This window comes from Monopterus albus, unplaced genomic scaffold (assembly GCF_001952655.1).
Source record: "Monopterus albus unplaced genomic scaffold, M_albus_1.0 scaffold1.1, whole genome shotgun sequence".
NCBI lineage: Eukaryota > Metazoa > Chordata > Actinopteri > Synbranchiformes > Synbranchidae > Monopterus > Monopterus albus.
Window position 1 is genome coordinate 104,062 of NW_018127881.1, and position 21,956 is coordinate 126,017.

At 39.6% G+C, this 21,956-nt stretch overlaps 1 protein-coding gene across 3 annotated transcripts in view; it reads left to right on the forward strand.

Moving 5' to 3' along the window:
* The window catches only part of kcnab2a (potassium voltage-gated channel subfamily A regulatory beta subunit 2a), a 67,227-nt gene that overhangs the window by 5,800 nt on the left and 39,471 nt on the right, over positions 1-21,956 (forward strand). The window contains exons 1-3 of one of the 3 annotated variants that reach the window (XM_020602409.1): positions 435-737; positions 17,224-17,384; positions 19,120-19,161. In XM_020602409.1, the coding sequence (XP_020458065.1) occupies positions 17,308-17,384; positions 19,120-19,161 (119 nt within the window). In that variant the 5' untranslated portion in view covers positions 435-737; positions 17,224-17,307. Of the gene's footprint in view, positions 1-434; positions 738-17,223; positions 17,385-19,119; positions 19,162-21,956 lie in introns of those variants that run through there. The other 2 variants (XM_020602325.1, XM_020602492.1) reach the window with 2 other exon arrangements.

Here is a 21,956-nt window from a genome sequence, read left to right on the forward strand (position 1 = left end):
ATAGGTTCTCTGTCTTTATCTGATCTCGACATTAGGAAATGTTGGTTACATACTGTAACTTGGCTCTGAGTATAGGTGAAGCCAGAGCGAAACAGTGATTGGCTGTGTGCACAAAGGTCGGTGCAACCAGGGTCAGAGTTCTTCATATTTGAACTTTTGGCAGACCCCCATTTTGCACTGCACACTGTGGACATCCTTGCAGATTTTAAGGCTTGTTCAAAGACACTTGATAATAGAAGATGAAGTTTAGTTCTGTGGTCAGAGGAAACATGCACCCTTGTTTTCTTTCACAATTTATGACTCACTCTGATTCACTCAATGCATGCTTGCTCAAATGCTGACAGTGCAAAGAGAGGTGGGCGTGTGTGTGTATGGAGAGGAAAGAGGGAGGGGCATTTTAATGCATCTGCTCTGCTGAGTGACTCCCGAAGCTCACAGATTAATTCTGCCTCTTCTCTCCATTGCTTTCTTTCTTTCTTACCCCGTGTTCCCGTCTCTGTTTTGTCTTGTGTCAGTTCTTTTGTCTTTCTGTATTTCTGTCTTATGTCAGACACACATGCTCATCTCACTCAGCCACATACTCTTGGTCACACAGGAGCTCACATTCACCGGTCTCGTGTTATCCCTCTCCTCACTGTTTTCCTGCTCGGTCTCTTGGATTTTGGCTGCCATCATAGCCACTGTATTCTGCATTTACTCCTCAATTTTGCTCACTGCGTCAGGAGTCAGCAGCAGAGGTGGGTGTTTTTAAGAGCATCATTGCTAGGTCTGAGGCTCCGCATCTTTGCCATCTGTCTCAGCCCTCTCTCTTCCTGCTTCTCACTCACTCTGTCAATTAGAGTTGTGATGATGGCGTTTGTCTGTTCCTACAGGGGAGCAAATGCTGTACTATCTGTATACAGCATGATTTAACATGGTCTCGCACTATGCTAGCAAGGTAGCATATCTACCTCTCCAGATCTGGTTGTCTCAGAGATGTCAGTGCAGTTAAGAGTGCCGCTGCTGCATTGAAAACAATCTTTGCATACCTTATTACACTGGCATGTATTTTGCTCCTCTTCTGTCTCTCTACTCCATCTCTTCTATCTGAATGTCTGTCATGTTTTATGCTGTAGGATTTATAAAGGACCTCAAAATACCCAGGGTAAAAGGAATTGGGTGCAGGCTTGTGCAAAAAAAAAAAAAAAAAAAAGGCACACGTGCATTTGCACAGGAGGGTTGATTCCATTTCGCCTTACGTGCCCCACAGCTGCTGCAGCAGCTGCAGTTTCATCTGTTGCAGTTTCCACAGCAAGCAACACCCTGAAGCGAGGCTTCAACTCAGTGCTGGGTGTTGCTGAGAGATTGTCACAATCATCTGTGCATGACTGTGTATGTGTTACTGTGTCATTTGAATGTGTGGGTGTTCGTACTAAGGCTGATTGATGTAGGTCACTATATATCTGCTGTGCCCAGTTGCATACAGTGTGTGTGTGTGTGTGTGTGTGTGTGTGTGTGTGTGTGTGTGTGTATGTGTATGCTTGCTTGCTCTTGGGCTCTGGTCCAAGAAGAAAGCACAGGAGAGTCAGGCTGCAGGGGTTCAGTTTGGTGCAGTAAGCTGTTGAATGCTCTGTAACGAGCAGAAAAGGGCAGATTCACATGCTGCGCAGGGCTGGTTCATCTATATTACAAAATAGCATGGTTTTTTCTAAAATACTCCAGTGATTGTATGTGTGTAACTACCTCAATACACAGGGATGTTATCATACTAACCCACAATTTGTATTTTCATCATATGTGCTTGTGATATCGGAACAGTAATAAGGTTTCTCATTATATTTCGTTATCTTGCACTTAAGGCAAAGGAACTGACAACTGCAACAAACAATACTAAAAATACTTCACACAAATCTCTTCAGGGAAATGCTACAGTTTGTAGCAACAGGAAGGGGCGATTATTCTGAAATTTGCACAAGTGTTTTGGTTAGATGTCATACCTAATACATGCAGCATTTTGTTCTGCAGGGTGATATGGCCAAAAATATGATCACAATATATTTTTTCAGATGGATTGTTATTGATAATTAGTGGTTCAAAGCTAGAATATATTTTGGAATCGGTCACTTGACATGGTACATCACTTATGCTTGTTAGACTTGTGTAAGACACTGCCTGCAGCTGGACTACATTTTAGAAGTTTTGGCAAAGTATGTAAAGCTGCTGCTCCTCCAAGCTTCTTCATGTTTCCCTCCTGGAACTTTTACCTGGTGTGAACCACTTTCATTAGTTTTTTTTTTTTTTTTTTTAAACTTTCTTCCTCCTGTCTTTCAGTTAAAAAGATAAAACTACACTCCACTTGCTGTATTCTGGCTTTTTAAACTTTTTTAAAACTCATATAAAATGTAATAACTCAAAACATAGATATAAGTGACTGCTGGGGTTTGAGCCACCATTACCATTAGAGGCTGGTAGTTTGGCTGCTGATGCTTCAGTTTGGTAGCACAGACTTGATGTTACCTTTTCAAATGGAAATGGTTCGTTGTGTTTCCTGTCTTTGTTGGCCTGCATGTTTTACAGTGGATACACTGGCTCAGCTGGTAATTCCAAATCTCCGATGTTGTCTCTGCTACAGTTTTTTCGCCCTATGCAGACAGCTTACTTGGCTTAGGTTTGCACATTTTATTTACTTTTTCAACCTGTTTTTCCCTGATTTGGCCCTACACCTGTCAACTCCTTAACCCTATGGTCTGATAGAATGATTATTGAGGATATGGAAGTAGGTATTTTGTCTGTGATCGTTAGAATATTATAGTTTTCTGTGACAGTTGTTGCTAGTGCCTCCATTGTGTGGTGTGCTGCTCCTTAAATTGCAGTGTCTGTATTCTGTTTCTACCCAATAAATACAAAAAGCCAACAAGATTCCATAGGCTTTTCGATTATTGCATTAAAGAGGCTCTGTGACAAACAACGGTTTATGACACTTGCATGTTTTGTTCTGCAAGATGATCTTCACAAGTGAACACAGCTTTTATGACTTTTGAAGCCCAAATACAATCGTCAGAAGTAAAAAGCTATCGGTAGCCTATAAACAAATGACCTCCACAGTCCCTTGACTTTAGCATCACCACCTACCTATTCGCTATAAACAAATGACTCCACAGTCCCATGACTTTAGCATCACCACCTACCTATTCTACAAAATCCTTTCCTCTTAACATGACCTTATCTAGCTAGTGATCATGGCTGTGTCAGTTAGAATAGTTTGCAAGTGCACAAGCTTAAAAATAATGAAAAGTGTAAACCTCTGTGATTTCATTTAGCCACTCATCTTTTTTTTAAAGACGCATAAAAGCATTAAAATGACAAGTGGGGTATTTACCGGTGTATTTTGTGTCATAGAACAAAATGTTCATTGGCCTTGTGTTATAGGATTCTCTACTTTGGCACTTTATACTGGCCACATAGTAAAGAAACGGCATATCAGCAGTAGCTGCATGTTACCAAAGCAATCATTTACATTTGAATGGCTGGAACTAGTTAATCTTTTATACATTTTTATGCAAATATGTCAATGATTATTTAATCATCCAAATTGTTGCAGATTAATTTTGTGTCGGTCTAACCTATAGTATCGTTCTTTGCAAAGAAGAATTTGACATAGCTTACACACAGGTCTGTTAATAGGAACAAATTGACTTAAAGTATAAAAGTCTCTGGTTGAGCTGCACATGTAATACTTCAGCAAGGTACACATTATTGTGCAGAGAATATGCAGTGCTATGCTAGTTAAAGTGCATGTGTATGTGTTTTATAAGATAAACAGCTGATAAAAATGAAACACCTTTGACATTTCACTCCACGCTATCACTTTTGTAGGGCCTGACTACAGTTTTTACAGCTATACTGGATGCTCCTGTGGGGGGATTTCCTAAACTGAGCTCAGTAATCATTCTGCGGCGGAGATTTAGCGGCATGTCTAGCTTCATTAGCCCTGTTTTGGAGCTCCCAGGAGGCATCACACTCACACATTTACACGCATCTACAGGACCTCAGTGAATTTATCACACATTTATTTAGCAGGTGTGTTTTCCTCCTCCTTAGCTCCCATATTTTTATTTATTTATTTGCCTGAGAAGATATGAGATTCTAATTAGGCTTGTTAAAGGTGCATTCACCACTTTCAGCCGCTGTGACATTCAAAACAATCTATCACATCCTGTTTCCTAGCATCAATGAACACAGTCACCGGTTTGAAGCTACTGTAATGACTAAACAAGCACTTCAGTCATTGGTTTAGAGGTAAAACGGGGGCTTCTGCTCATTCAGTACCTGTACAGTATCAGTGCCTGTACAATCTCTGTTACTGGCTGATTTTGTGCTATGGAGTGATCCTTCACCCTTCACATCCTGTGCTCCCTTTGCTCAATTCGCTTTGTGTGTGTGTGTGTGAGAGAGAGAGAGGCACTCCTCATTAAAACCTTTAATTAAGGCGATTCACTCTTTAACACTGCTTGGTTACTAGGGATGGGCATTTCAAGCTGAAATGCTATTTGATATTTGCTGGGAAGTATTTCGGGACCCCCCTCCTTTTTTTTTTTTTTTTTTAAACATGTTAAAATAAAAACTTGCACTATATTACTAACCTTGTAATGTATGCCGCTCTGGCATTATTTTAGTCTGAAGAACAGCACTCTGTATTTTTCAGTATCTTATATAATGGCAGGTGACTGTCACATACCGTATGATTCAGTTGTAAGCGCTGTCCATGCATCTGTGGTCAGACACACCTTTTCAGCAGTTGTCAAATGACTGCACAGCTCACATGCATTACTATCATACAGTTTATCCAGTCGTGTTGACTGTTTTTCTTGATGGGACCGCACTCTGGCTGAACAAATGCCATCAAACTTTGAAAACCCTCCCCCTTGATGAAGCTAATGGGATGCTTGGCCTTTGGTATCTTCTTTTTGATGAAGGCTGTTGTTTGCACTGCATGTTGATCATCAAACTTCCTCCTTCAGGTGACTATTGATGAGCATACCGCACCCCACTTTCTGCTGGATGCCTTGCCTTCAAATGGCTGTGCATAATTGTTGTCGATTTTATGATGTTCTAACGTACCCTGGCAGAGGTTGCACTGCATGTCAGTTTCGTTTATTTTTTTGAAGAAGTTCCCCACAGAACTTTTTGATGTTATGCAAAACCACATTGTCCCAACAGTCTTTTCTCTTGTAAAGCAGACCATACAAATCTCACCTTTATTTGGCTTGCCCCAGCAGGTTTTGTTGTCCTTTTTCTCCTTGTTCTCTAATTAACTAAATACTGCAGATCTGACCTTAGTGTCGCTGTTGAAGGGGGTGTCTCCTCCTCAGTGATGGAAATATAGCTCACATTCTGCAGGATGGCATACACGCAGGTGGTTATGAAGATCCATTGTCATCTTTCACATTGCATTACATAAGAACTTTTTTTTTTTTAAACCCAAAGTACTGCCAGATGTGCAAAGAAGTACTCTGGGAGTTCTTTGAATAATAATTTGAACCCCTGCTTGTGATCCAGAAAATGAAGCATGTACTGTTGTACATCTTGCATAACTAGTATTGAAATTGATCAAATGTCTTCAGTTAATTATCTGGTGAAATGACTAGACATATAACCAACCTCAAATTTCGAAAAGCCACTGAGCTCTACATGGCTGGATGATTTTTGGACCAAAAAAAAAAAAAAGGTTCAGTCAAGACGCTACTGAAGTTTTCTGGTTACTTTTGTCTGTATGTACTGTCTGTATGGTAGCAGCACATGATATCACACACAGAAGACTTATCAAATGCCAATCAAGACTTGTTGTGGCAGCGAAGCTTTATAAATGTTTAGTAGCAGCTGGCAGGTTTTATTCAAGAGTTGAGTCTCTTGATTAAAATGATAATGCTTTGAAGAGGTGAGAAGAAATAGTAACAGCTGACCCCAATCACATGTACACATTTGGTGTTGCAGTAGTGCTGCTAGCAGTATTTCACACCCTCATGGTCCTACACGTTGCCTGCTGTTAGCCTCACAGGTAACCAAGGTAAATATAACAGTACAGATGGCATGTTAATTCACTGTAACACATGGACACATTGCACTGACACACAAGATCAAAACAAGTGCTGTTACCTTAACACACACAGACACCCTCTCCTTGGAGCATAGCTGGTTGCTGTTGCCTCAGGGACACTGAGATCAGTCAGTAAACATACAGTTGGACTTCTACGATAATAGTCTGTGACGCAGGCTAGCGGCATATATGTGGACATAAATAAACAGCATGACGTTAACCCTTTTGCCCTAGGAAACCTGGTACTATTCTCATGCTTACCCATGCAAACAGTAAAGGTCTCTGTATGTAGTCTCATGTGATGTGAGTGTTTGTACAGAAAAAGAAATGGGGAGATGAACAATTGGTGGCAATCTTCCTATAGAAGCTCAAAAGAACTACTGTGTCAAATAGTGCTTACATTAATCCATACACTAATAATTGTGTGGGCAGTTGCATGTAGCCATTAAGTTTGTCCTAATTTTGATGGATGGCTTAGTGTCTGTATTTTGAATGCTTGCTGCACTGCAGCTCCCATGTTGGTATCGTGTTTGGTTTGAAGGCAGTACCCACCTGGGTGAGACACATCACAGGAGTTTTGAGTTTGTAATAGGTCTATTCAGTCATACCACATGCATTTTATTTAAGCAATTAGTTGCAGTGCCCTCTGGAGTGACAACGATACTATGGAGGCAGTATAAGAACAGTATTTTGCTATAAAAGAGCAGCTGGCCAAAGTGTCCTGAGGTGCTGTGTTTGTGTGTGAAAAGTGTCTCCCAGTTCATTCACGGGTTAGTGAGATCTGCACATCAGTATGTAATCAGAAGGACAGAAATGTGCATTTCATGTTTATATGCAGTTGTCTTGGCCGATTCCAATTTCAAATTATTTTTTAAGTCTGGCCTGCCAATTCTGATTTTCTTTCTTTCTAAAAACTGTCATTGACAGCATACACTAATTTTTGTAACTTTTCTTTAATGAAAAGTTGAATTGTAATAAAGAACTTTAATTGTTTTACATTTCTATCTTTAAAAAAAAAAGCTCCAACTAAAAAGGAAGTGCAATATTTGTACTTCTCCAAATATAAACCGGTGCAACAGGTAATAGAAACAGAAAAATGTCTGTTACTATTGAACACATACAGTATTGTTCAAAATAATAGCAGTACAATGTGACTAACCAGAATAATCCAGGCTTTTAGTATATTTTTTATTGCTACATGGCAAACAAGTTACCAGTAGCTGCAGTAGATTCTCAGGAAGCAAACAAGACCCAGCATTCATGATATGCACGCTCTTAAGGCTGTGCAATTGGGCAATTAGTTGAAAGGGGTGTGTTCAAAAAAATAGCAGTGTGGCATTCAATCAGTGAGGTCATCAATTTTGTGAAATAACAGGTGTGAATCAGGTGGCCCCTATTTAAGGATGAAGCCAGCACTTGTTAAACATGCATTTGAAAGCCTGAGGAAAATGCGTCGTTCAAGACATTGTTCAGAAGAACAGCGTACTTTGATTAAAAAGTTGATTGGAGAGGGGAAAACCTATAAAGAGGTGCAAAAAATTATAGGCTGTTCAGCTAAAATGATCTCCAATGCCTGAAAATGGAGAGCAAAACCAGAGAGACGTGGAAGAAAACGGAAAACAACCATCAAAAGGGATCGAAGAATAACCAGAATGGCAAAGGCCCAGCCAATGATCAGCTCCAGGATGATCAAAGACAGTCTGGAGTTACCTGTAAGTACTGTGACAGTTAGAAGACGTCTGTGTGAAGCTAATCTATTTTCAAGAATCCCCCGCAAAGTCCCTCTGTTAAAAAAAAAGGCACGTGCAGAAGAGGTTACAATTTGCCAAAGAACACATCAACTGGCCTAAAGAGAAATGGAGGAACATTTTGTGGACTGATGAGAGTAAAATTGTTCTTTTTGGGTCCAAGGGCCACAGACAGTTTGTGAGACGACCCCCAAACTCTGAATTCAAGCCACAGTACACAGTGAAGACAGTGAAGCATGGTGGTGCAAGCATCATGATATGGGCATGTTTCTCCTACTATGGTGTTGGGCCTATTTATCGCATACCAGGGATCATGGATCAGTTTGCATATGTCAAAATACTTGAAGAGGTCATGTTGCCTTATGCTGAAGAGGACATGCCCTTGAAATGGTTGTTTCAACAAGACAATGACCCCAAACACACTAGTAAACGAGCAAAGTCTTGGTTCCAAACCAACAAAATTAATGTTATGGAGTGGCCAGCCCAATCCCCGGACCTTAATCCAATCGAGAACTTGTGGGGTGATATCAAAAATGCTGTTTCTGAAGCAAAACCAAGAAATGTAAATGAATTGTGGAATGTTGTTAAAGAATCATGGAGTGGAATAACAGCTGAAAGGTGCCACAAGTTGGTTGACTCCATGCCACACAGATGTGAAGCAGTTATAAAAAACTGTGGTCATACAACTAAATATTAGTTTAGTGATTCACAGGATTGCTAAATCCTAGAAACAAAAACGTTTGTACAACATAGTTTTGTGTTTGTACAGTCAACGGCAGACACTGCTATTTTTTTGAACACACCCCTTTCAACTAATTGTTTGAAGTATCCATCCATCCATCCATTTTCCTCTGCTTATCCGGGACCGGGTGAAGTAATCTTAAAAAAATGCTAATTCTTAAATAAAGGTCTTAACACAATTAATCATGAAAAGGTAATTAAAACAATAGTACAGTACATACATGGTTAACACATGGCAACTGACATAATAATACAACGGTCAGATACACTAACTCACTTTCATGCGAGTCCAGTCCTCACTGTATAGTGTGTGGTCTCTATCATCTGTGGAGTTCAGATACTTTGCTCTGAAATCATCTGCAATGAGTCGCAGGTGCTTGGCAAAAACCATGCTGCGGCGGGTCTACATCAAACACAAGAAGGAGCAGAGATTCCCACATCAGTTTACAGACAAGATGGTGCGCCTTATACCCGAGGCTCAAAATTCGCCTTTTTGAAGTATGCAATTTGTATTTGTCGTTTTATCACAGGTTGGATGCGCTGTATATATACTGTACATGCATTACATGTGTAACCAGTAATTCCCTCACTGTGTACTATGTATTGGAGATTTGGACGTAGTTTCCCCTTCTCAAAGGTTTTTTTGTAGGCTCTCCTGTGTGCTGTTTGTACACCAGGCGCTAACAGTGCACGAGTGAACATGCACCTGGTACAAACACAAGTGTGAGCCTCACTCAAGGTGCACGGGAGATGCTACACACTACACATTTAAGGATCTATAATATTTAGTCACTGCTGGGACATGGGGAGTGTCTGACTCACCTTTCACCGTCATGCGCTGGTATCAACCTGCATTTCTATTGTTTTTCTATTGGTCTAATAATCCCTCTAATATTACCAGTTCTAGCCAGCAATTTGAAATGTTGTCATCAGGTATTAGCTAATGGGGTTGGGGTCAGTTCTGAGCTGTAGTGCCTTTGGTGAACTCTAAAATAGCTTTGAGAACATATGTTAGGCTTTCCATTAATTTAATATCTTATTATTTGGCTGTTATAACCACAATACCAATTTGTCCTTTGTATCTGTCGGTTTAAACAGTGATGCTTTTGCCTTAATTTGGAAATATTTACTCCTAGAAACATGCATATGACATGTGGTGTTGGCATTCCATTTGTGGTAAGTACAGTGACAGAAAATGCTGGAATTACAGTTGAGTCAAACATAAATCCAAGAGAATGGTACTTCGATGTCTCTTTATTTAACTGCATGCAAAATTAATCAATATACAAGAAACTCGGCTTATTGCTATGAATGTGTGTGCACTTTGTCACACGTATGGCATATTCTTTTATTAATTTTTATTCGTGTGAGTGTGTTGGTCATCCTCGTCAACATTACTGAGTGGGCAGTGTAGCAATGGACTGTGTGGGTGAATGAGTGGTTACAATATTTTTCAGTTGGTCACAGGGCTTTTTTAATACTGTGATGCTCAGACAGCATATGTACAGGATGCTGTCATACAGCGAACAGAAGAAGTTAGGGGTTCTTTGAACACACTAACTCAGGTTAGAGTTGCAATTATGCAGTATATGATTTCCCTGTAATGAGTCTTCACATAGCTGTCCAGAGCAAAAACTTGCAGTTTGCCTCTTATTTATGTCCTTTGCCCTGCTTTTTTGATATTAAAAAGGTCATTTTGTAGTTTTTTCAACTACTCTTTTGTTTAAAAAGACAATATTATCACTGAAATCACATTATTTATACCTTGAACATAGTATTTTTTATACATCTCAACATTAGCTGTTCTGTATGGTCCATATAATCATTTTCAAAAGTGATACAAAAACATGTTTTTAAGTTTAGTATTCAAGTAGTTGTTTTGTAAAAGCCTTGTGAAATGTAAGGGTGCTTGTCACAGGTCAAGTGGCAAGCATTTCCATGCGACAAGAGAGGAGGGGATTGAAGGTCTGAGGTGGAGAGAGACCACAGTGGGAGAAGTGAAGTGTGGCGCTGCTGTTCTGTAGCACAGGGCCTCCCTGAACTAGCCAGCTTTCTAGCACCTACTCAGCTTTTTTACACAATGTGCACTCAACTGCAGTTTTCTCTTCTGCTCTCTCCTCATCCTCCTTTTACCATTTCTTATTTTCAGTCGGTGCTCCCCATTTTTTTCCTCCTACTCAGAAGGCGTGTTTCAGTTGCTAGTTGCCGCAGGCCTCTTCTCCTGGGGCCACTCGGTCTGTTCAAAGAGCTGCCAGCCACTTGGCGCCTTTATGCCAGATTTCATTTGTAACTCTGAACCATAGTCTCAATATTTTCCCTGTCAGTTAGAAACACCATCCGTCAGAGTGGCATGGGAGCACCCTGAGGGAGAAGACCAAATCCTCTGTGGCTGGAAATGGAATAGTAGAGGCATCAATGGCAAGAGGTGTATGTGAAGATATTAGGATGATGCATAAAAAAAAACTTATGAATTATAGAGCAATCTATTTAAATGCTCAGTGTAACTGCATAAATAGAAAACCAGAAACAGAAGCTGAGTATTGAACATCCCACATGCTGCACTGGCTCTCTGCCATCTGCACAGACTCCAATCCTCAGCTGTCAACACATAAGCTAAATCCACCAGAAAACTTAAATACCACCACCAGCTAGAATGGTTGTGATTGTGATAATTGTTGCACCATCCCAGTAACCTCCCACACAAACATACATACGTATATAGGCTTACTCCTCTCTCTGATTTAGTTTGAGCAGTGCTGTTGCAGTAAAGAAGTTTCCCAAATGTGTTTTTTTTTCTTTTTTTTTTTTCTTCTTCTTCTCCTAAGGGTTCATTTTCCAGCCAGGCCTAGCCAGAACCCACAGTTCTGTTCATCAGTTAAACAAACATTAAAATCTGTACTCTGTGTGGACAGATCTAAGTAGGGATTGGCATTTCAAGCTAAAATGCCATTCGATATTCACTGGGAACTATTCGACAATTATTCGAAGATCACAGAACATAAATATTGAAGTCTTCTCTACAGCCTGCTCATACCCATGTGTCATAACGTGCAGTGATGCAGAGAGTAATGCTATGTAGTACAGGAATAACAAGCAGAACAGACTATGCATGGTGAAAACATATAATAAACATAATGGACTTTGTGTAGTAAAGCACAGAGGAAAATGGCGAGATGTATTAAGCTTGCGCAAAAAAAAACAACTTTTAACTTCAAAGTCTACTTACTGTAGAGGCTCAAAAATGAAGAATATCCTACATAAAAAATCAGCACTACAACAAGCCGTTCCGCAGACACTCCTTAGATGGACTCGGTGGGGGATGAAGTTGACCGGAGCAGAGGATGGATCAAATCTGTGTCACAGACAGCACGCAACACAGCCGCATCCAGTGGAAATGGGGGTTATGCTCCTCAGTCTTTGGACAATTGGACAATTGCCATTCAAATACCATGTGCATAGGGAGAGCTGAGATGGACCCAGAAGAAGAGAAATATGGTTTCATATTTCTACAGCATTGCGCATCTGAGTGCTTCTGGTTCTCTCGCTGCAGTACTAGCAGAGTTTATTTCAGCTTCACAGGCCCAACTTAGCTGATGGTTTGTAAACCCGAGTTGTGTTTGTAGCATTCTGTAGCAGCATCTGTAACACGATGTTGTGATATTAGGGACTGATAAAATTCAGCAAAAGAGCCTGAGAGAAAATGGAATAGGATCAAAATGAGCAAATATAGACCTACCTGGCAAAACGTTTCAAAACATACATGGTTTTCAAAGACTGATAGTCATTTGAAAGACAAAACTGAAAGATAGCCATTCAATTAATTGTAGTATGGATACAAATATATTGAGTGGTTATTGCTGGAAAAAAAAAGCCATCCAAAAATAGTATCAAAATGGGGTCTGATATAAATAAATTCTTCAGGATTAATGTCAGTGTGTAATTTACCACCTTAGACTTTTGCTGCTAAACTCTCTTCTATGTAGGTCCCATCATAGCAGCTGATGATGGGCATGGTTTTAAATTTGACCATAAAATGTAGTAAACCTCTGTCTGTAAATCAGCTGCGACTGTCCTAAAATTTGAGGATTCCTCACAGCAGAGCTCTATTGTACTTTTAACTTCTTCTAACTTGAAAGAGGAAGATTTGTATCAGAAGCTTGCTGTATAAATAGGCTGTTTATGCAAATTGCTGTTAGCCTTTTTCCTCTGTTGGCAGACAGTGACCTGCACTGTTTCTGTAAGGGCTCTCCAGTTTAACAGAGAGGAGACATTTGTAAAACCGCTGTTTGTGTGGTGATGAGACAGTAGAGACAATGCAGTGACGTGGAATCCTTAAAGTAGAGGAGATTCCAGCTAAATCCTCTTTGTAGACTGGTAGTCGAAAAGGTTAGGTTAGCTTTTCTCTCTCTGCCTCACTGAACTCCCATGTAGGATATCCCCGGCAGTTCTCGTCTGTTAGCCTGTCTATCTCTTCCACAGCCATCTGCTCGGGTGTGTGTTTTCCACAGCTGCCAACATGCTACACAACACCGTGCTGTGCTTTCCAGGCCAACACTGCCTGCCTGCTTGCCTTGCTCACGTAAGCCTTGTCTCAAGAGGGAATTCACTCAGGCTGGGTGTAGGTGGCTTTATGGATGGAGAGCATGAAGAGCAGCCTTTTGTGACTCAATTTTGCAATTTATTTGGAAGAGACTGTGGTGTATGAGATGAGCTTAACAGAAGCTATAAAGATGCATATTTTTCATGACTTGTCTGGTACAACATGATGCCATCTCTGCCATTCCGCCCAGTCTTTCCTCTCTGTCCATGGTCTCTGTCCAGTTGTAATGTGACAACCTAATAGTTTATTTTATAGCTAGACGAGATTTGTTTTATCGTGGCAATATCATACAGTGAGTTTTTGGTATGGGTACTTCTTTAAAATATGTGCTTTAAAAAAAATTCTTGATGCTACAGGATGTTTTCAGGTCAACAATAACAGCTGCGTCGTTGGTATCGGTGTACTGCTACTTGCGACAGGAAGTCCATTTTGACCTTTCATCAGGCGCCTACACAGACCGATTCCTCTTCCTAACAAAAAGCCAATTTGTGTTTGAAACAGTGCACTTTTTCAAAATAAATTTATACATTATGGAAGATGATGTCGGTCAGTTGTTTGGAACATGGTAGTACTCTTTTGTACTCTTGAAGGGGAAAGTGTCCCAGAGTTTAGAGTCGAGAGTCAGAGACGGCACCATTGTACTCTGCTCCTTTCTCTCCCCACTTTTCTTTCTACTTCCCCTCTCTGTCTGTCTGCAGTTTTAATCTGCAAAGTGCACCTTGGACCATTAGTGCAGTAAATCTGAGCCCTCTAACTTGAGCTGGGATGAGTCTGTAGTTTACCGCATTGCTGCAGTCAGCAACAGCATCTTGTCAAACTGCAGCTCACTACAGGCATCCCTGTGAGACTGGTGCATTGGTCTACAATGTGCTATAGTCAGTAATCAGGTGTAAATACTGTTTTCTGTGCAGTATTTAAATTGGTTAAAAGAGCTGATAGCATACTATACTTAGCTGCAGCACAGGCTAATGTAAGCACTGGAGCCTACAGGGCCCATGTGGTAGTTTGTCTAAATTATGTAACAATGCACTAATTGGACCTGTCAGGTTCCACTCCACTGATCAACTTGAGTTGTGCTTCACTGTAGGTGTTAAGCAATCAGTATTCTTCACCTGATGGAGGGCTCTAGACTGCGAGCAATCAGTTGCATTTTGCAACCAAATCTATTTAAGGTGCGACTGACTTATTTCAAAGGTCACACTGGGTGCGAATGCAAAATAAACAACTTATGCATTTGAAGTGTAATCGCCACAGACAGCTGCTTAAATCAGGTAAATCAGGTGATTAGCCTATTTATGTGTTGGAAACATTTTATTTGAATTCATCGGTTTATACTTCAGTTGAAATATGGTAGGCTAGTCATCAGTATCATCATGTTGACTACTAGGCTGGAAACTTGTTCCAGAAGTTATTTTCCCATTTGTTGTGTTCCATAAGTCTCCGTCTCTCTAAATTTAATTATACAGTAAATATAGGCTTTTGAACATTGGATGGTAAGGTTATTTAAAATTATTTGTAAAAATTACAGATTATTTTGCATTACGTTGTAAGACAGAGGTGGTGCCTTTGGTATGAAATGTTATTCTGGAGCTCTAAATGATGAAATCATTGATCACTGATCAAAATATTATACACTGACTCAAATGCAGCTTTAACACAAATGAGTATGAGTTGTACGTTCTTATAGTAATGGTAATTGGTATTGTGTCTGGCATGCTATAGTGGAGTGTTTTTCTTGTTCATGCTGACAGTATATGATAATTTCATGCTTGTTATTGTCGGAGGGTGTTGTATTGCAAAGAAGTAGGCAACAAAGCAAAAGTGTACTGATACTGACTTTACTAATAGTGAAACGGTATCATTGCCTACTCAAGTCCATGGTGGTGTCATTGAATTGCTTGTTTTGACCAACCAACAATTAGAGATGCACTGATTTGCAATTTTCTTAGCTGATTCCATTATCCAATTATAATAATTATTATTAAGTCTGACCCCCCCCAGTTCTGGCCGATTCTAAATGTATTTCTTCGTAAGAACTGTAATTGATAGCATGTGCAAACATTTTTGTAATCTTTCTTTAATGAAAATGTAATTGTTATAAAAATAAAACAAAACTTGTGCATTTTTTTTGTATTACTCTCACTCCCCTCCTTGCCAAGAGTAAACAGATGACGTTGAATATTTGGCTGTTTTCAGTCTGGACTGGTATCAAGCTAAGATAAATCTAACTGGGAACACATACCCCCATCTAGATCTACAGTAGGAAGACTTTGTTGTGCTATGTAGAAGATCTACTACCATGCCTTTTCACTCATTAGGGTCATGTCATCATCATCATCATCTAATGACCAGTGTCCCATCATGGCATGATTGAAATGAATGGATAGGGGGTGTTAAACAAGTCCTTTGGAACGTAGGGCACCTTATTCACTGCCTGGGAAATTGATGGTATGAGAAAGTCACCTTCATGTTGTCATTACAGGGTCTGTTATGAGGCATGAATCACACAAGTGCAGTCACTGGTGAAATAGGGTCGCATGGGCTGTTCAGATCACAGATTTGTCAGGGTTACATAGGTGATTTTGTCTGCTACTTTCTTCATTATGCCCACTACAATAAACTGAGCTAAAACACCAGCAGTGCTGCTCCCTTCCCTCCTAGGCTGTGGTGTTGACTCAATGTTCTGATGAGGCATTTTAAATATGTCAATGGCATCTGTGTATAGCTAATCACACACCCAGCCCACCCAGCTTTTTGCCTTTTTACTGTATTTTACAATAGCAGTTTTTGGTGTCTTCTGTCTGAATAGGTAGTGGTTGATATGATTTCCAAACTGCTATTCATAGATTGTAACTCTGTAACTCACAACTGTGGGAAACTACAGAGGTTCCACTGATCTGTCAGTTTATTCATTCAGCTCATGTCTGCAGAATGAGAACATGACTCCACCTAGTGGTAGAGGTATGTAGCAGTCCTGTGTATAAACACGCACCTCGTTTCCTGTCTTCAAGCATTTGTTTTAGATATTTTATATAGTTTTATTATAAGTGCAGTTCCCAAATTACCAAGTAAACAATGACCAGACCAAAACAAAAGTAGCATGGACTTCAGCAGGCACTGGATCATGTTTTTGTAATCTACAATTCTACAGCATTTGAAATTTTGGCAGTCGGGTAACAAGTGCAATTTGTTGCAGTTTACCACTCCTACACCCTGTGCTACACTTTATTTGGAAGAGTCTTGAGATTCACCCTACTTTAGACCAAGTGGCAACTGATCAACAGGACGGCAGGTTAGGCTTCTCCAGGAAGGGTCATTATGGAGTCCTCCCATGCCGACCTGGCCATTGCTGTAGGAGGTTTGGTGCGCTGTTGTTTAATTACCGTCTCATACTCCTGACCTTGTACGGGATGTTGATCATTATGTGATCAGATGTGTTTGATATTTTCTATGGCAGGCTTTTTAGTATGAGTTGTCAAACAAGCCTAACTGGTTACTGTAGCCAGCAGTAATATGGATTTGTGTCATAATTAATCTCTGTGGTTTATAGAATCTGTTACTAATGAGAATGAAGAGGTTAAAACCTTGACCACATTTCCTGCCAGTGATCTGAGTTCTGGATTGCTGCCTTGATGAAAATCACCACAAACACTTGATGGATCATATCATGGCAGTTTGTCATATCATTCTATTTGTATTGGAGAACATGACTCTATCCCTGTGAGCTAATCCTTTATCTTTTCTATGAAGATCATATGAGAATGTTTAACTCAGGGGTTCTCAACCTTTTGTAACATAAGGCCCGCTTCTGATTGTAAAAAAAATTTCCCAGGACATTCTTCCCAAATAAACGAGAAAAAGAAAATACGTAAAATACAACACAAAACAAATAATCTTGGTTTAAACTTGCAGCTGCGGCCCACCACAGGGTGCTCTAAGGCTCACCGGTGTGCTGTGGTCCGCTGATTGAGAATGGCTGGTTTAACTGGCTGGATAGGAGTAGAAATAAAACCCTGCCACTGACTGACAGATCTGATTTCTCTCTCTTTCTTTTCTAGAGCCTCTGAGACTAAACCCTGTGGTCCTGGTAAAAGAACACCATCCCCGGCAGGCTGGCCACACCCCCCCCTCCTCCTGCCTCCATGTATCCTGAATCTACCACAGACTCGCCTGCCCGCCTCTCCCTTCGACAGACTGGCTCACCTGGGATGATCTACAGGTGATTTGATGCACTTAAAGTGCATGTATGCGCAGACATAACTAGGGGCGTGTGTTTTACTGACAAAAAAAATATTTGAGTATTTTCTTCGATGTTGTTCATAACAGTAAGCTGGCGATATTTTGCATCCTTAAAAAATGTGTTTGTCTTTAATTGGTTTGGTTTATTAGTAGATAGTAATATCACTATTGAGGACATTGTGCTTGTTTTTCATGACCTGTTTAACCATTACCTGCATAACCCTAATCTTTAATCTTTAGTTAATGCTGATGAAGATATAAATCATTTCAGACTATACTGAATGCATTGTACAGTGTAAACAAATTAGTGGCACCAAATATACCCTCTTTGGCTCCCAGGTAAACTCTGAAACGGGTCACCTAAATTGTGATATAGGCAGATGCACTCAGGTGCAGACATATCAGAGCATTTTCAATTTGAACTCCTCTGATTATATGTTATTTTCTGGGAACTGTGGCAACAGCAGTGTGGACAGCCATTGCAGATTTGTACAGATTGTCTTGTGCTCTGAAGTTTCACCAGCATGTGGTGCCAGAGACTTATCAACTTATCTCAGTCAGCTTTATGGTTGTGTTTCACATTGCCTCTGTTATGGCCAGATGGAGAGCAGTGGCTGTCAGCTGTAGGTTTTGTGACACTTTATTAAAGCTATTGAATAGCTAGTGGACTCTTGTCGTTTAACGACTGGAGCATTATGATAATGAAAGTGGATTTTGAGACACCTTCACTGTGAGAAGTGTGACACTGAGATGTATTACAGTACCCAGTGCCATACAAATCCCTGCATAACATTTATATTTAACTACACTAAAACATCCCTATTGCATTGGTCCCTTATTATTCTGCTGCTATGACACAAAGAACAGAAGCTCAATGCTTAACAGCCCTGTGATACTTTTTTGTTACATTTTGTTTATATGCTGCACAACAGGTTATACATACAGTATGCATGTCTTCTAATTCTAAGTTTCAAGTCAGTTAACAGAAACACACTATATAAAAAATATAATGGTCTAACAATGTTGTAAACAGTTGGAGGTGCAGGTTGAAGGTGTAATGTTGCACTCAAATACTCTTTTGAACCTGTTTTTGAATCTCATTAGGAAGTAGGATATGTACAGTGTGTTTGAAATTAGATTGATTTACACTGATTAGAAAAAGAATTTGTCTCATGGGCATACGCTTTATTTCAAGACTGGAATGGAGTGGGGTTTGTCTTGTACTTTGCTGTACAGGCTACCATTAAACAAAAATAAACAATCTCCTAATGTGTATCTAAATTGTACAATAACTAGTAATATAAAAAAAAAAAAATTGAAGCCCATATTACCCCATCCTAGTTTGATCTGAAACCTTATTGTGAGTATAAGGCTTGTGTCCAGAGTAGGCCTGATGATATCAGGTAGCTGTATATCGGTTTGGGAAGTCAGAAAATGAATGGTTAGAGATTTTTTTATTTTGTTAAGATCTTAGTTTTGAAGTAGTGCAAACACCCAGAAGATTTTTATGGAGGTGTCCTCCAATATGCACAAAATCCACACTTTCCATTTCCTCTTCCTTTCCTTTTCCACTGTGTTCTGTTTTTGGGTAAAACAGTCATTATCTTTCATAAGATTAGTGTTTGCATCTACAGTACATGTTCGTCACTACTAACTTCTTTCCCTTCCTGCTTTGACTAACCAGAGCTTCCTTTCTCCTGCTTTCCCGTCTTCAGCGCTCGTTATGGGAGCCCCAAACGACAGCTACAGTTCTACAGGTACCTGTCTGTCTCTGTTTCTGCCAGTCACTGTTTGTTGTCATAAAACAGGGTTTGTTTTATGTTTGTATACATGTGTTGGAAGTATGACTTTTTTGTGTATGTGTACAATTCAGTTTGCGTAAAGAATTGCTGTTCTGTCATTTAAAACCATACATCCATTAGTAAACCCCTGCAGTATAGATAACGCTTATCATCTACTATTTAGCTGGCAATGCACTATCCAGCTTAAACTTGATAGGGATGATAATGGATTTTGTTGCAAAGTTGCTTACAAAACCTTTGAATCAACAATAACTGAGTTCTAATGTTTTTGCTTCTTTTTCCTTTTCTATTCAGCAATATCAGCTTTTTGGTGAACTGATTTCTGCGCCCTTCTTTTGTTCTTGATTAAGGCAATAGTCATTTTCTTTATTCATCATATAGACATGGTAACCTTCTGGGGAGTTGTTCTAAAACTCACAGATCATGTTGATCAGTGCTGGAAATGAGACGGTGTTCTCATAGCGTAGGGTAGCTAGTACTCACTGGTCTAGTAGTGTGCTTTTAGATGACCAGTCTTCTGCTGTTTTAGATTAGGATCATATTATGGTATCATATAACACCTTGTTCTGCTGATCCAGTAATAATAACCCATGACTGTGTTGATGTGCTTAAAATGAGCTCGCTATCAGATATTTATATTGACACCTTGTACATTTCTGTCCTTAAAGTGCAAATGGTTCCAATATCTGCTCCCCTGGCTGGCTTACATGACGGGGATCAATGAAATCACCTTCCTCAGTGTGTCACTCGGGCGGACAGATTTTAGAAAGGGAGGATTTATTCTTTTCAGTCATCTCAGCATTGTATCACAAACTTTGGTGATGCAACTATGATGGTCAACATACCCTTTACTGTGGAGCAAATGATAGCTTGATCCTACTGTGATTGAATCTACTGCTTAATGCTGCCCCTATCTTGTCTTCACCATGATCATTGTACTGTATTTTGTGTAGAATTTTGATTGAAGTGTTATTTTTATTACAATTACTATTACATTATCTTCAAGCACGAGTTGTGGATCCATAAATTTTATATCTGCGACTCAATCAGTCCAAAGCCAATTAAATTTAGATGCTATGATTCTGTACTAAGAATGCTGTTAGTAGTAAAGTATTTCCGGCTGTGGCTATCATTTTATAGTTTTGAGGGCAGTAATTACCCACAGTTACCCAAGTTAAAGGTCTACATTGAAAACAACAACTTGATGAAAAGACAACTGGACTAAATTGAACCAGGTTGGTGAAACAAAGAAAAACTCTTGATTCTGACCTTGAGCTGCAAGCGTGCTTAACTGGTGTGGTTTTCATAAAATAGAGTACTTGAGCATGTTTAGTGGTTTGTCTTTTTCCATCTGTGTACTGTATGTACAGTATGTGTATGCTTGACACTGTGTGTGTGTGTGTGTGTGTGTGTGTGTGTTTCATGCACACTCAACTCTCAGACCATCATATTGTCCAGCTCTTAGTATTCTTTCCTGTGGAACAACAATCAGAGGCTTTTAGTGCAAAAGCTTTGGTGAATTATTCAGGGCTGATATTATTTGCTGTGGTTAGCAGAAACAAGACAGGCCACTAAATGACATAAATGGATTTCTTCCATGAGATCTCACAGGGAAGGGAGGAGGAGAGGTGTTGGTTGAGGTGGTATAGTATGGTCCAAGTGGTGAGGGGAGGGAAGGGATGCACTCTCCTATTCACTAATTGGTTTAGACATTTCCTACTTAGACACTCCCAGTTTGGGTGGACCCGCTTCATCACCGTCTGCAGTGTGCATTTATAAGAGCAGACTGGCACCTTACAATCTTGCTCATGAGCCGACCCCAAAGAAATCGGGTGAGTTTGAGGAAAGATTTGCGCTCACGACCGCATCAGAGGTGTGTTGGTTTGTGTGTGAGGGTTTGGAGTGTGTGTGGATGCATGCTGCCTAGCTTGAAATCTCCTACTTTATTTAAGTCTTTGTCTATATAGGAGGAACTAGGTGTTTTGGAGCCTTTTTGAGATATAACATTAATACATTTGGGAGAGACCTGAGTAATTTCATGTCATGATGGCGTCAACAGTTTGAATGAAATTTTTATTACATATTAGAATACTGACTAGATATTCTTAGCATTATTTACACTTTATAATGTACTTAATACAGGATGTGTTGCATTTAATATTACTGTCTGAGCACTTAAATCTTTAGTCTTAAATGAAAGTTTGATATCAGTGTTATGGAAACTCTGAACTGTTTAGTACAGAGGCACAGAAATTGTTCGATATTTTGTTAATAGATTTTTAAAGGATCAGTGTTGCTTAGACTTTACTTACATTTCAAGCAAGCAGTAGAATATCTTTGTGTGTTGACAGTGGCTGAAGACAAAATATTTCTAGTTAAGGATGCAGAATATTTTTATTACAACAGTAGTGTAGGCATTAAGTAATTTCATGTTGATCTCTTATAGCAGGCCAGAAAGTTTTCAACAAGGCTTATGTTAATATTTAATGAATACTTTGGTCATAAATGCATAGCCCTAAAGTCTTGGAACATACACTGTATATGGCGTGTGCTACAGTACAGTGAGATATACCAAGAAAGAGATTATGTAGTTTCAGCATATATATTTGGTTTTCAATCTGTTTTGTTTTGTTTAGTTTTGTTTTTGTTTTGTTTCCAGACTGACGGTTTCATGAACAGATATGACCATGTTTTTTGTCTTTTTATTTAATAAAAGAACTGTTATTTTTGTATATTCAGTTTTTTATTTA